Here is a 14259-nt window from a genome sequence, read left to right on the forward strand (position 1 = left end):
GCCCTCAGTCTTGGCTGCAGGGGAGGCGCCGCCTGCAGAGGGCCGATCTCCTCAGCTGTGCCCGTGGTCTGTGGCAGGGCACAGTCTCTCAGGTAGTCTCCAAGGTGTCTTTTATATACATGGAAGAAAAAATGTGTAGTTATTTCTTGTCCTTTACTTCTTTATACAGATGATAACATTCCATGCATCTTCTCCTGCATTTTTCTTTCATTATCTCTCTTGGAAATCTTTCCTTACCAATGCACGGAAAACTGCTCCCTCTATTGTTTTTTATGGTCGCATGGTATTCTGTTTTCAGACCCTGATGCTGGGAAAGATTGAAGGCAAAAGGAGAATGGGGTGACAGAGGATGAGATGGTTAGATAGCATCACTAATTTAAGGGGCATGAATTTGAGCAAACTCCAGGAGATACTAGAAGACAGAGAGCCTGGTGCAGTCCATGGGTTGCAGAAAAGTCTGACGTAACTTAGTGGCTGAACAACAATAACAAGTATTCTGTTATTGAACTAGTTCCCACTTGATGACTGTTCAGTTTTCCTAATCTTTTGTTATTGCAAATACCACAGTGAATAGTTTACTGTGCCTGTATCAGTTTATATCTGTTTGTATCTTTTACTTATTCCCAGAAGTAAAATGGTTACATTAGTAACTTTGGTAGATATTTCCAAACTGCCCAGAAAAGAGCTGCCCTCAGCAACAGGCCGTGTGTGTATTGTGGTGTCAGGCGATCCTGAGGAGCGGTGGAGAGTCGTTGCCTGAGAACCCCCAGTGCGGTCCTCCCTTCATCCTCGCCAGGGATGCTAAATAGATGCCAGAATCCACGGATGCTCAAGTCCCTTCTTATATGAAATGCTGTGCTGTTGTATTCCGTGTAGACTAGGCCTCTCCTCCCGTGTACTTTTAGTCATCTGTTGATTACTTTTAATACCTGCTGCAATGTTAATACTTATGTAAACAGCTGCTAATGGGCAGCAGTTTCAAGATTTGCATTTGGGAACTTTGTGGACTTCTTTTCCCCCCAGATAAGTTTTTGATCCCTGGTTGGATAAGTCCGTGGGTGTGGGACCTGCAGTCACAGCGGCCGACGGTGTCTCCTGTAAAATGACTGGAGGGTGTCAGCAGTAGAACCGTTTTGTTTCTAGTGAAGCAGATTTCTCATGAACTAGAATCTCATGGAACAGGACCTAGGAATATTCATGTCTTAACATTCCCTTGGTTAATCTCTATGGTAAGCCCTGCTCTGGGCAGTACAGTTATATAGATTTGAAGTAGACACCAAATGATGAAATAAGGACTTGGCCATTTTTCCTTTTCTCACTTTAGAACAGTGCCCAAACCTCGTGTTAAAAAGCAACCTAAGACTCAGCGTGGAAAGAGGAAAAAGCAAGACTCTTCTGATGATGAGGATGAAGATGATGAAGCTCCCAAAAGGCAGACACGCCGCAGAGCAGCTAAAAATGTGAGGTAGGTGATGTCCCGGAAGGGTTTCATTAGTGAGAGGAAGGGGCATAGTGTAACTGGCTAGAGCTTGCTTTTAATAGGTCCAGGATCAGACATTTGACAGGTGAAAATAATGACCTGTGTCTTGAGATTGTATTCAGAAAGGTTCTTTCAAAAAGAATGGTCCTGGCCAATAGGAAAATGGAAATAATAGTGATAAATCATATCAAGCCTTCATTCCTATGAAGAGAACTACTTCAAATTCACGTTTCCTTGAGTGGTAGTGACATTATCTTCATTTCATACCATTCTTTGGGACTTCCCTGGCAGTCCAGTGGTTGAGACTCCATGCTTCTAATGCATGGGGTGCGGGTTCGATCCCTGGTTGGGGAAATAAGGTCCCACATACGCTGTGGTTTGGCCAAGAAAATAACAAAAATAAAAGTATAGCACTGTTTTTTAGGAAACATATTTGGATTGCAGTCTTACTTTTGAATTATACTTTCAATCAGATAAATTCCTTTGAGTTTCAGCTTATATAGTGTTGGGCTTCCTTTGTAGCTCAGCTGGTAAAGAATCTGCCTGCAATGCGGAAGACCTGGGTTCCATCCCTGCGTTGGGAACATCCCCTGTTGAAGGAAAAGGCTACCCACTCCAGTGTTCTGGCCTGGAGAATTCACTGGACTGTATAGTCCATGGGGTCGCAAACAGATATGACTGAGCGACTTTCAGTTTCTTTATATAATGTTACTTGGATGTAATAATCTTATCAAGGTTATGATAGTGTATGAATAATTAATAGAAAATGAAATAAAGGAATAGATACAAAACATACATACTTTATACCAGTCAGAGGGCATTTAATTTCATTTTAGAAGGGTACATAGTTTTCTTTTGGTCTACTTAAAGATGGTGAAGCTGAATCCTGAAGTTACTAATAACCTGTTAAGTGAATCCAGTTAATAATTTGAAAGCTAAGACTAGGCTTTGAATATATTAATGTGTAGCTTAGCACTTTTTCCTCCTATAGCTAGTTGTACTGCATCCAGCATTGTGTTTTTCTCTTTTGTAACTCCCAAACCCTTTGTTGTTAATATAATATATGGTGGAAGGTTATGTTTTAATATTTTTAGTACCAGGAAGCATGCTCAGTGACTTGAAGACTTAAATTTCATATTCTTGTTATTGGGAGACAAAATGCAGGGTTGATGCATTAATCTTAGAACCAGTTTTTTCATTAGGCAATTTTTTTCATTATGCATTTTCTTTTTTTCGTAGTTGTTTCCTTGTTTATACATAATAATGATGTTGTTAAAAAATGAAAACATAAGAATGTCCTTGTAGTTTTCTGTGTCTTGCTTACAAAAATCACTTTAGTCAGTTTTTATTTTGAAATATGAGTTAGCCTTCCTGCCGCTGTCTGTGAACATGCAGTAATACTTTAAGCAGGAACAAAAAAATGAACTTTGAGCCCACTTTATCGTGGCTGATCTGCAAAACACCATGTTGGAGCCAAAAGGGTTGTCCTAATGATCTTACGTAAGGTGATTTTGGATCTGAAAAGATAGTTTCTTATTTATTCGGCATTATTCCTCATGCAGTTATAAAGAAGACGATGACTTTGAGACTGACTCAGATGACCTCATTGAAATGACTGGAGAAGGAGTTGATGAACAGCAGGATAATAGTGAAACTATTGAAAAGGTCTTAGATTCAAGGCTGGGAAAGAAAGGAGGTATGCAAAGACAGTGCTTCATTCTTGCTATAGGTGGCAACAAGCGTTAGGGCAGGGAGCGCAAATGTTGAAGGAGGAATGGATTTAAGGGTCACTGTTGCCTCAGGCACAGAAACAGCTTCCCTTTTTCTGGCTTTCTTAACCGCCTATGGCCCCGGCCCTTCCCTGCAGCCTCTGCTGTTAGCTCCCTGAGTTCCTTCTGCGCCTCTTGTTTCTGCTTGAATGCTGCTGCTTCCTTGTCCATCTCCTCAGCCTGCTGCTTGCGTTGCTTCAGGAACTTCTTGCCACCTTTGCGGCTAGACATGGTTCCTGCTGCCACTTCCCTGCCATTGGAAGCTGGCAGATTTCTCTCTGCTCAGAAAGGCCCAAATTTTATGTATTTAGCCTGAGTTAGTAGGGACCAAAACAAAAGAATGTTGCTGTTCCGTATTTATTGTGTTTGAACACAAAGATTTCTTTGATTTCACCAGCAAATTTTAGACTGTTTAAATGGGAAAAATTGGGTTTGCATCTTGAAAACATTTGAAATTGCTGGGCATGTTCATTCTGTATTGTTTGTGAATATCTGCATATTTGAAGATAAAGGATTTTGGTACTTCATCCAAAAAGAGACTCTTTAGACAACTGTGTATTTGGGAAGCTTTTCAGGGTCTGGTTTCATAGACTTCTTAAAATTTAACTGAATCTTTTTGCAGCCACGGGAGCTTCTACCACTGTGTATGCAGTCGAAGCTAATGGAGACCCTAGCAGCGACTTTGACCCTGAAAAGGATGAAGGCGAAGTCCAGTACCTCATCAAGTGGAAGGGCTGGTCATATATCCACAGCACATGGGAGAGTGAAGAGTCCTTACAGCAACAGAAAGTGAAGGGTCTGAAAAAACTAGAGAACTTCAAGAAGAAAGAGGATGAAATCAAGCAGTGGTACATTACCTTTCCTAGATAAAAGAAATACACTTGCAGCCTGGGGGAAGGGAGAGTTTTTAAATGGTGGAGAACATGACTGTCTAGAATATCAAATTTTGCCTCTGTCAGACTGAATGAACGTGGAGGCATCCATGGTTACCTTTTATAAAACTGTGACCTGAAGATAGTATGTATTTTTATGTATAGCCAGAAAGTCTGTAGAGTTTAATAATAACAACGAGTGTATGGGGCGTTTTTCAGACCTGATCTTGTCGTCAGTCCTCACAGTAAGCCTGTGAGATTTGTACAGAGTGCTATTTGTTGACAGTGAGCTGCAGAGCCGCTCTGCGGCCCTGGACGCCCGCAGCCTGAGTCCAGGCTCATGTCCTTGAGCACCTTGTCACTTTCTCTGGTTGTGCTGGCCTAGCCTGGGTGTCAGAAGTTTAGTGTTCTAGAACTCTCTGGGATATGGTATACTTAAAACTAATCTTGGTTTTACAGTTTACAGAAATGATGTGACAGGAATGTTCTGAAACTGTGATCACCTTGTGGTTTTTAGCTTACTTACAGCTTTGAACATGTCAAGTTGTATGAGAAACGTGGGGCCACAATACACACACCCCTAAACTGATAATAAATAAGAAGTGTAAGTTCTCCCTGGAGACACACGCTTCAGTATCATGTGATCAGGTTAATTAGTGTTAGGAATAGGGACAAATGGGTTCCAATTCCTGTTTTATTACTGTGCAGAATATGCTATTTCAGTAAATCAGATACTTTTTTTCTTTGAGTCAAAAACAAAAATATATATCTCTGAGGTATGGGTAGTTTGTAAAGCAATTATTAGAATTTTGAAAGTCCTTGAAAGTTATAGTAGTATTTAATTTCAAGTTGCTGGTGTTGTTTTATAACTGAAAATAATTGGTTTTCTAAAAATGTCAACATTTAATCACTCCTAAAGTCCATCATATATGAAAAAAAGACATCTTTTCTTATAATCTGAGTTTTATTGGCCTTGTCTATTAAGATACATGAATTTATCACAGATCACATGAATTTATCACACAAAATAGTTATTTTTAGGTTTCTTTATAAAACAGACCACATCAGCAAGAACAACTGGTGTGTCCTTTAAGTCTGAGGTTTCAGTGTTTTCTACAAGTCTTACATGTTTTTCTTAAAATCTCTGGCCTAATTATTAGTACAAGATTACTAAAGGGACATATGAAAGTAAAGACTAAGTTTCCTTTCCTGTTTTGACTTTGCATTGATAGATGAGTATGGATTCTCCAGATCTAATTAGTATGTACTCTTCCTTGTTTGACTTCTGGCCAGGTTAGGGAAGGTTTCTCCTGAAGATGTGGAATATTTCAACTGCCAACAAGAGCTGGCCTCGGAGCTGAACAAACAGTATCAGATCGTAGAAAGAGTAATAGGTAAGTACATGGAAACTCATTTAAGCAGTGTTGGAGTTCCAGGAATAAAGGAACTTCCTTTTTTGGGAGTAATGTATAGATATTAAAAAATGTATTTTTGCAGGTGTAAGTTTGGAGAATAGTCAGATGCCTAGATTTATTTTGAAGGAAAAGCTAACAAGACTTGGTGGTAGATTTGGAGATGGGGGAAGACAGAGGAGTGGTGTCAGTATTCCTGACCTGAGCAAACAGGAGATTGGAGGTACCATTTACTGAAATAGCAAGACTGAGGGAAGAGAAGTCAAGAGCTTAGTTTGTCAGTTTGATATACTTCACAGTCATCTAAGTGGATAGTATTGTGAAGGCTGTAGAGTATGTGAATCTGGAGTTTAGAACTCAGTCTTAGCTGGAGATTGAAACTTGAGAATTTATCTCTGTGTAGATAGTATTTAAAGCCTGAGGTTTAATGAGATCATCAAGAAATGTACACATGGTGAGAGCAGAAGTCTGAGGGCATTCCAGCTTTTGAAAGTTGTGAAGAAACCAACAGAGGAGCGTGAGAAAGGCCCGCCAGTGAGGTGGCAGCCAGGGGGTAGGCGTGCCAAGCACCAGGTGGCTCGGGCGGCAGGTGGCGTTGCCAGTCAGGGAGGACTGGGGCTTGGTCCTTCCGCTCGGCAGTAGTCCTGGCCCGGGGGATGAATCCATGGGGTGGTGGGGCTGCAGGTGGGGGTAGGGAGACAGAGAAATGGGGCCAGACAGGGTCGTGAGAACAACACGGCTCTTTTTTATTTTGTTAAGATGTGAGATAGTAGAGTATATTTGTACTCTTGCTCACAGGGCCTGAAATGTCACTGTTTTCTTGGTTTTGTGATAACTTACCTGATTTTCCATTTATTTAGCTGTGAAGACAAGCAAATCTACACTGGGTCAAACAGACTTTCCAGGTAAGTGAGAGATTTTGTTTATAAATATTGTCTAAGAGCAATGCATGCTTTGCCACGTGGTGTTGCCTTGGTTACACATAAAACAGAATGTCACCCCTCTCCTTTAATTGGCAGTTGCTGATCTGTCAATTTTTGTATGTGAAATAGCTCACAGCCGGAAGCCGGCCCCTTCCAACGAACCTGAGTATCTATGCAAGTGGATGGGACTGCCCTATTCAGAGTGCAGCTGGGAAGACGAAGCCCTGATCGGAAAGAAATTCCAGAGCTGCATCGACAGCTTCCACAGTCGCAACAACTCAAAAACCATCCCCACGAGAGAATGCAAGGTGTGCTGACTGCTGGCGTTTGGGCTTTCGGGGAAAGGTGTATTGCTTAAAAGTCTGGCCACACACAGATGTGGGGGAGAGAAAAGACTACAGAAGTAAAGGACAGTTCTCATGTTGAAGAAGATGACCTAATCTTGGTATCAAAGGAAAACCATTAAAACAGGAGAGCAGGATGTGTTGTATAATGGCTTTACTGACTCATTTCATCTTATTATTTACCCAGTTAGATATATCTAGTTCAGAGATACTGTGGAGACTCCTTGAAAGAGTTAAAGCACTTTAAAGAGAAGTGGCAGGAAAAGGAAGTGACTCTGCATTCTACAAAAGACAAGGATCTGTACAGGCTTTCTTATTTGATTGATCCAGAGACTGGATCAACCAGTCTCTGCTAGACTGGTTGTACAGATCCTTATCTTTTGTTGGTATTTATTCCCTGTATAAAGTGGAATGCTTGGGTCCTCAGTAATAAAACTATACTTAAGATATGGCCTCTTTGTCCGAGAGGTTGTCTTCAGATTCATAGAACCAAACCTGTACCTATAAAAAGCAGTGTGTCACTGGAGGTCAGTGAGTGTGACGATATCCAGAGGCAGAAGTCACTGAGCCACAGGGATCACTGAAGGGGTTTTAAAACTAGAGGAAGTTGTGGTACATGAAGTGCCCTACCCTTGAAGAATAGATTGGAGCTGGTTAGACAAGATAAAAGGGGGCCCAGGTTATTGCCCTCTTGTGAAAGATACTAAGAGAAAGATGTTCTTGTAATATAGTTGGGGGACCACCGGGCCTCAGGGTTGGAAGAGGGAGGTGATATTGACAAATCAAAGTGTGTATGTATTGAATACCTTGAAGGATATGTTGACTTTATCCTGTGGGTATTGATAAGCCTACCCTCTTGAGCAGAGCAGCAGGCCAGAAACAGTATTTCATTTAGAAAGCTTAATCTAATGACTCTGTGTTGGAGACTCCAGAGTAAGTAATTGTTAAAGCCAGAAGGTCCCACCAGGAAGATGTAGAATAAGCCCCTGAAGGGAGAGTTGGTGTGAGGATGAGGACAGTAGCAGCAGTTGAAGGGTCAGACGGGAGAAGCTTTGTGGGGAGACTTGGCGGGAGTGGACAGCTGCAAGTGAGGCATCTGATTCTGTTGACTGCCCGCTGCTCACAGAGGAGAGCTGAGACAAACAGTAATTACCTTATCAAATACTTTAGTAGGATGACACTTCTTAATAGGGTACTCATTCCAGAGAGTGCTCATCTTCAGAGAAATGCTCCCTGCAAAAAAGGCTTTTGTGGGCACATCACTCTGGGATGCACTCCTGAATGAGCTTCTCCTGTTAACTCACGGCATCCACAAACATGGTAGACTTGAAAAGGCACGAGCCATGGGATGCATGTAACTTTTTAACCCAGTGTTTCCCAAACTGAGTTGCCCGTAGAATACACATTTTGTGCAAACCATAGAGACATGGCTTTACTAGGCTGCCAAATCCTCACACCTGTGAAGGTGAGAGCAGCATCTTTTCCTTCAGAAAGCCAGACTCACAGAGTTGGGGCTTCAAGGGAGGTGGGCTGCTTTTCAGAATTGACAAACGCTGTTACGGTAGCATAGACAGACTTCCCGAGAGGCATTGTTTTGTGCTGTTTAGAGAGTAAGGTAACGCCAAGAGGAAAATAGGTGACTCACTGCCCCGCTGCAGAGATGATGCGGAGTCAGTGCTGTTTAATGATGTTCACAAGCTTACTTCAGGAAAGAAGCAATGACTAACAACATCTCGGGCTGCAGTCTGGCTTTGGGCATGTAGACAGCGATGCAGGAACTGATGGTCGGTTGGGTGTGGTTGGTGATACAGATGTGAAATTTCAGTTCTTATGCTTTCATGTAGAGTGCACAAATCATGGTTAGCATTTTAACATATGAACAGGTTTGCATATGAAGAAGGTTAACAGGTTAACATATGAAGAAGGTTTTCTTCATACCTGGTCTTTGTTCAATTCTGCATTTCAGGCCCTGAAGCAGAGACCACGATTTGTGGCTTTAAAGAAACAGCCGGCATATTTAGGAGGAGAGAATCTGGAGCTCCGAGATTATCAGCTGGAAGGTCTCAACTGGCTTGCTCACTCCTGGTGCAAGTACGTAGAAGATTATGTTTGATGTTTTCTCTACTGTTTCTGGCTGTTTAAGATGTTAGATGCAAAGAATTACTCCTTTTTATTCCCTTCTTCAGGGGATCTTCCCAACCAAGGGATTGAACTTGGGTCTTCTGCATTGCAGGCAGATTCTTTACCATCTGAGCCACCAGGGAAGCCCCATTGTATATTATTATTGTTATTTGTCACTATGTCGTGTCTGACTCTTTTGGGATACCATGGACTGTAGCCCACCAGGCTCTTCTGTCCGTGGGATTTTCTAGAATACTGGAGTGGGTTGCCATTTCCTTCCCCCTGGGGATCATCCTGACCCAGAGATCGAACCCATGTCTCCTGGATTGGCAAGTGGATTCTTAGCACTGAGCACAAGGGAAGTCCATTGTATATTATAGAAAAAAAAATCATATATATATGTGTGTGTGTATGTGTATATATATATATATATATGTATGTATGTATATATATGTATTTGATTAAGAGAAATCACTTCTGGGAATTTCCCTGTATGTGTAATTACCACTTTAGCCTGAAGTAAAAAGTACTTTGTTATTTAGTTATTGGGAGGGTAATAGCCAGCGACCTGTGTCATACTGTGTTATTCGTGAGCACAAATAGCAAGGTAATTTGCCCAAATCTTTGGTGTGGAAGGAATTATTCTAAGACGAGAGAAGATCTTTAATTTACATACTGGTGCTAAAGAGTCTTGTGATTCCCCTGCTCCCCAATTGCTGTACAGGCCATCCCATTTAGAGAAAGTTTTCTGACAGTTGAACTTGTGAAATTATCCTTCACTTTTTGTAATAAGATTACCATAGTCTTGGGAAAAAAGAAGAGAGATGAGACAATGAGGTTTAAAGGTACTTTGAGACTGTACTCATGAATTTTATTCACCAAGTTCAATTGCAGACTCAAGTATTCCCTAATTACTGTGCATTAGGAACCCATGTAGGCCTTGAGAATTTAATAGTGAACCAAGACAAGACAGGATTTCCCTGTCCTCATAGAACATACAGGGTGAAAAGTACCTTTTTAAACCCCCTCAAGGTGTTTTATTTGCAAATATGTATTATATCCCTTGAAAAAGAATCCAAAGGTTTCCCCTCCTGTGTTTTCATCTTGCTTCTTCATGGTCCATGATGCCCACTGAGGTTGTTGGTACAATGAAAACAAACTGACGGGACGGGAGCAGGCCATTCTGCCATTTTTCTAGATCTTTCAGTTGCACATCAAATCTGGGGCTGGTCACTCCACACTTACGAAGCCTGCCTCTGAGGCTCTCAACAACTTGTACAGCGCAGTGATCATGGATGATTTCAAATTTGCCAGCGTAACCAGGCTGCTTCTTCAGGGTTAGAAGCCTGACAGTGGCTTTGGAGCGTGGTTTGATAGGCACCTGGCATTTGCCTCTTCTCCGCACTGTTGGTATTCCTGAGAGCGCCAGCCCGGACACCCATGTGCAGCATCACGGCGGCACAGAGAGGCGAAGGAGGGAGGGGAAGCACCTATGTCTGTCTGCACATTCCTTCCCCAGATGGCAGCTCTTAATTTCGTCAGTATTTGGTGGCAAAGCAAGAATTCTTACTTCAGAATAGACTACAGCTCCAAAGCAAAGACGTGTGAGCTGCTTTTCTCAATGTTGAAAAGATGGCTTTTCATTACAGAGATGCGTTTATGTGACTTTCCCAGTTGAGCCGTCTGTTTTTTCTCTTGTTAAAATTTATGTAATATTTAACATTCAGTGTAAGAAACAAAGATCTTGAGGTTCCATTCCTTTGACTGAGAATGGAGGTCTGAGGTAACTCCTGTTCTCGATTGCTGGAAGATTATTTTTGTTTCCGAGAATAGTGAGATGTGAGCTTCCTAAAGGACAATTACAAGCTCAGTGGAGCCTTAGAAGTTGTGTAACTAATCCTCTTGCTTTACACTTCAGGACACACTCTGTAGAGTCTTTAAACTCATTAATTCAGAACCAGCTGAAAAAGGCCCAGTTAGCTGCTGGGCCCTGGTTGTGGGAACCTTGCATTAAGTAACATGCTGTTTTGGTCTAGTTCCAGAAAAACAGGCAGATCAGACCTCCTTTCATGTGTATAAATGGACAGTGGCAGTTTGCTAGGGAGAGGAAATGTTGGAGAAAATTAACCCTGTTTCCTCCCCAGTGGTGTGAAAAGGTGAGAGAAATAAGAGGGAAATCACTCAGGGATATCTTCTTGGTGAATTAAATGTCTTGTTTTTCTAATCAGTTAGTTGTCTTTAACTTGAGTATTAGTTTTTGTTCTCTCTGGTCCACTGATTAAGTGTGTATTATACATATGTAAACCTCCCGTGGCCTGATTTTCAAGAACCTTTTTATATTTTCAACCTTATGGCATATATGCATCCCTGGTTTCCTGCCAAATGGACTCTTTTCTATTTCCAGAACATATTTCCTAACTCTGGCTATTTTTTTAAGTTTAAATTAGCTCAAATTAATTAAAGTTTTTGCCTAGTATCTGGACAGCCCTTTCCTATTAGTACCCTGTTGAAATCCTGCCTGTCCTCTAGAGCCGTCTGTCTCAAAGTGTGGTCCAAGGAGTATACCCATATTACAGTGCTTGTTAACAGGAGTGCTTGTTAACAATACAGAGTTCTGAGCCCTTTTCCAGATACTCCGATTCAGCAGGTCTGGGGTAGGATTCAGAGATCTGATCTGCAGCCTACCCCTGCTAGATACTAGTATGTTTAAAGGAAGCTTTGTGCACCTGCGGCATGTAGGTCTGGAAAGTAGTGATTACAGCATTAAGTAGCCCAGTGGCAGGCAGTGGAATGGGTGGGCAGTCTGAACAAGGGCCCGTGACTGTCAGGCTGTAGGGCTCACCAGGAGTGGGGTAGCCCGTCTGCCTCTGCCTTCTGCATTGATGGAGCCCAGGGCATGTGCTTTACACCACTATTCCAAACCTGCCTTCTGTTATAAGAGGTAGATGGAAAGCGGCCCTTACAATAATCCAGACCTCGATTATACTTAGATTACTTGTTACCCTGCTGTCTTCTGACGCAGGAGACGATTGCAGAGGAGAGGAGAGACATTTGAGGCTCAAAACCCCTGACTTGCTGAGGAATATCGTGAGGCCTTGATGCCTCTGCTGTTTGTGCATGTACTGTTTTGTTTTTTGTTGTGAACTGATGATCTTTTTGTTTTTATCTTTTTCTTTCTGCAGAAGTAACAGTGTAATCCTTGCTGATGAAATGGGCCTAGGAAAGACCATCCAGACCATATCATTCCTCTCCTACCTGTTCCACCAACACCAGCTGTATGGCCCCTTTCTTATAGTCGTCCCTTTATCCACCCTCACCTCATGGCAGAGGGAGTTTGAAATCTGGGCACCAGAGATTAACGTAGTGGTTTACATAGGTGACCTGATGAGCAGAAATACGGTGTGTAAACAAAAAGAATTGGGATAGAATCTGTGTTATAAATGTATTTGGGAAATTGACCTAAAGCTATTATAGTCTTTAGTAAATTGTGCTTCTGACACTGTGCTATGCCCCTGTTACTGGGAGATTTCTGTATCACAAAAACACAATTCTGATAGTCTTAAAAACGTATGCTTACTTTGTAAAGAAAAACAACAGCTATACATGAACGGGAATCTTTCCTAGTTGGATTGCAGTATTAAGTTTTTCTTCTTTCTTTTCTGTCTACTTTGAAGACCACTTAATTTACAAAGGATTATGCGATAGAGTTTACACCTTATGAAATGTTAGTAGTATTTGACAGGGATAGTACTGACAATACTTTAGTTCTTAGAATTTGTTTCCTAACTTTTAAAAAATGGGGCAGTTATATAACTTATAAGAAAGGAGTAAAAGGACGGTGAGCTATTTCAGAGCAGCAGACATGAGAATTATTTGTCTGATATCAAAGTTAACTTGAGTATCAGGAACTTGGAACACAGGGGCTTAAGTTTATCTTCGTTTGACAGATCTTTTCTTGGTAACGAGTAACATTTTTTAAGGTACTGTGTGCCAGGCCCTGTGCTGGGTACTTCATATATATTACCTATAATCCTTATGATAGTCTTTAAAGTAGATGATATTCTTTCCAATCAACTGATGAAGGAAATTGACAGAGAGGTTAACACTTGGCCTCAGGCCAGCTGGACTGTGGCAGAGCTGGGGTTGGGACAAGGATGTGTTCAGTCCCAGACCTGGGCTTTTTCACCACTGGATGTATGTTGGAATGAACTGTTCCTAGGAAGTTGCTGATGGTTTCATTGAAATTGCCTAACCTAAACTCTGACAGATTTCATTGCTCTAATTTTGAGTTTCTAAGTACATAATAGTTCCTCAGTTTGTTGATCCATCCGTTAACCATTAAAAAAGAAAATCTAGATTATGTAGAATTGCTTCAAACACCACTGCACTGAAAGGTGAGGGCAAAGAAAAAGAACTCTAAATAATTGTGGGGTCAGGTACACTTTCTTTTCTTCTCAGTACTCCTTTTCTTTGTTCTTCCTTCCCACTTGATGGTGATTTTCTCAAAAGCTCTCCTTGACCCATTCTCCATTCCTAACTTGATAACCAAACTGTAGGAGCTTTGTCATGGGCCATTGTGCTTGCTGGGTGTCCAGTTATGTACTTTATACTTTTGTATGAATGTGTTAGTTTTTATGTTTCTTTGCATTGATGTTATTTTCATTCTTACTAGGTTGTATTTTAATCCTGTAAGCCTCCCTTTCCTCCTTATTGGGGGCCACATCTTACTGCTATATGATTAATGAAATTTCTGACCAAGTCAGAAGTTGGAATTTGTTGTATTTACTGATAAAAGTATGCCCTACCCAAAGAATAATCAAATTATATTTCCTTAAGAAAATTCTCCTTCTGGAAGATCTCTAGATAAGTTCAAGTCACCAGGGTTTAATTACTCATGAAATGCATTTTTTTCTCAAATGTATTGGGGTGGGGGAATATGGAGAGAAGACTGTTTGAATTCTGGCAATAAAGTTTTTGCTGCTCAGTAATAGATCTTTTAATTTTAACTTGTATTGCTCTGTACTTTGGTTGCTTAGATCAGTTTAGAATGTATTAGGTATTCATTAAGTTCTAATTAGATTTAATTTTTTATTTGGCATATTTTGTTGCATCTGTCATAAGACTTGGTGATTATATAGAAGGCTTAAAGTAGAAATTGTGTCTTAATTTCTATTTTCTCTTATAGATACGAGAATATGAATGGATTCACTCTCAGACCAAAAGGCTAAAGTTCAATGCGCTTATAACAACATATGAGATCCTCTTAAAAGATAAGGTGTGTAATTGGTAACCCAGGAGTGTAACTTGTCCAAATGGTGTGGTCTCTGCCTCCCCCTTG

General features: G+C 41.1%; 1 protein-coding gene across 32 annotated transcripts in view; it reads left to right on the forward strand.

Moving 5' to 3' along the window:
• CHD2 (chromodomain helicase DNA binding protein 2) overlaps positions 1-14259 on the forward strand; it is a 112101-nt gene that overhangs the window by 32837 nt on the left and 65005 nt on the right. For all 32 annotated transcript variants that reach the window (XR_015150121.1, XM_086364778.1, XM_086364784.1 and 29 more), the window contains 9 exons: positions 1325-1465; positions 3043-3176; positions 3872-4097; positions 5415-5515; positions 6394-6438; positions 6586-6764; positions 8767-8891; positions 12104-12320; positions 14107-14196. Coding sequence is in view for 23 of the 32 variants with exons in the window: in XM_086364778.1 (XP_086220904.1) it covers positions 1325-1465; positions 3043-3176; positions 3872-4097; positions 5415-5515; positions 6394-6438; positions 6586-6764; positions 8767-8891; positions 12104-12320; positions 14107-14196 (1258 nt within the window). In the remaining 9 variants the exon portion in view is untranslated. The remainder of the gene's footprint in view (positions 1-1324; positions 1466-3042; positions 3177-3871; positions 4098-5414; positions 5516-6393; positions 6439-6585; positions 6765-8766; positions 8892-12103; positions 12321-14106; positions 14197-14259) is intronic.

The sequence above is a fragment of the Bos grunniens genome, chromosome 21, assembly GCF_055505025.1.
Source record: "Bos grunniens cultivar Pamir isolate PY7600 chromosome 21, Bosgru_T2T1.0, whole genome shotgun sequence".
Classification (NCBI taxonomy): Eukaryota; Metazoa; Chordata; class Mammalia; order Artiodactyla; family Bovidae; genus Bos; species Bos grunniens.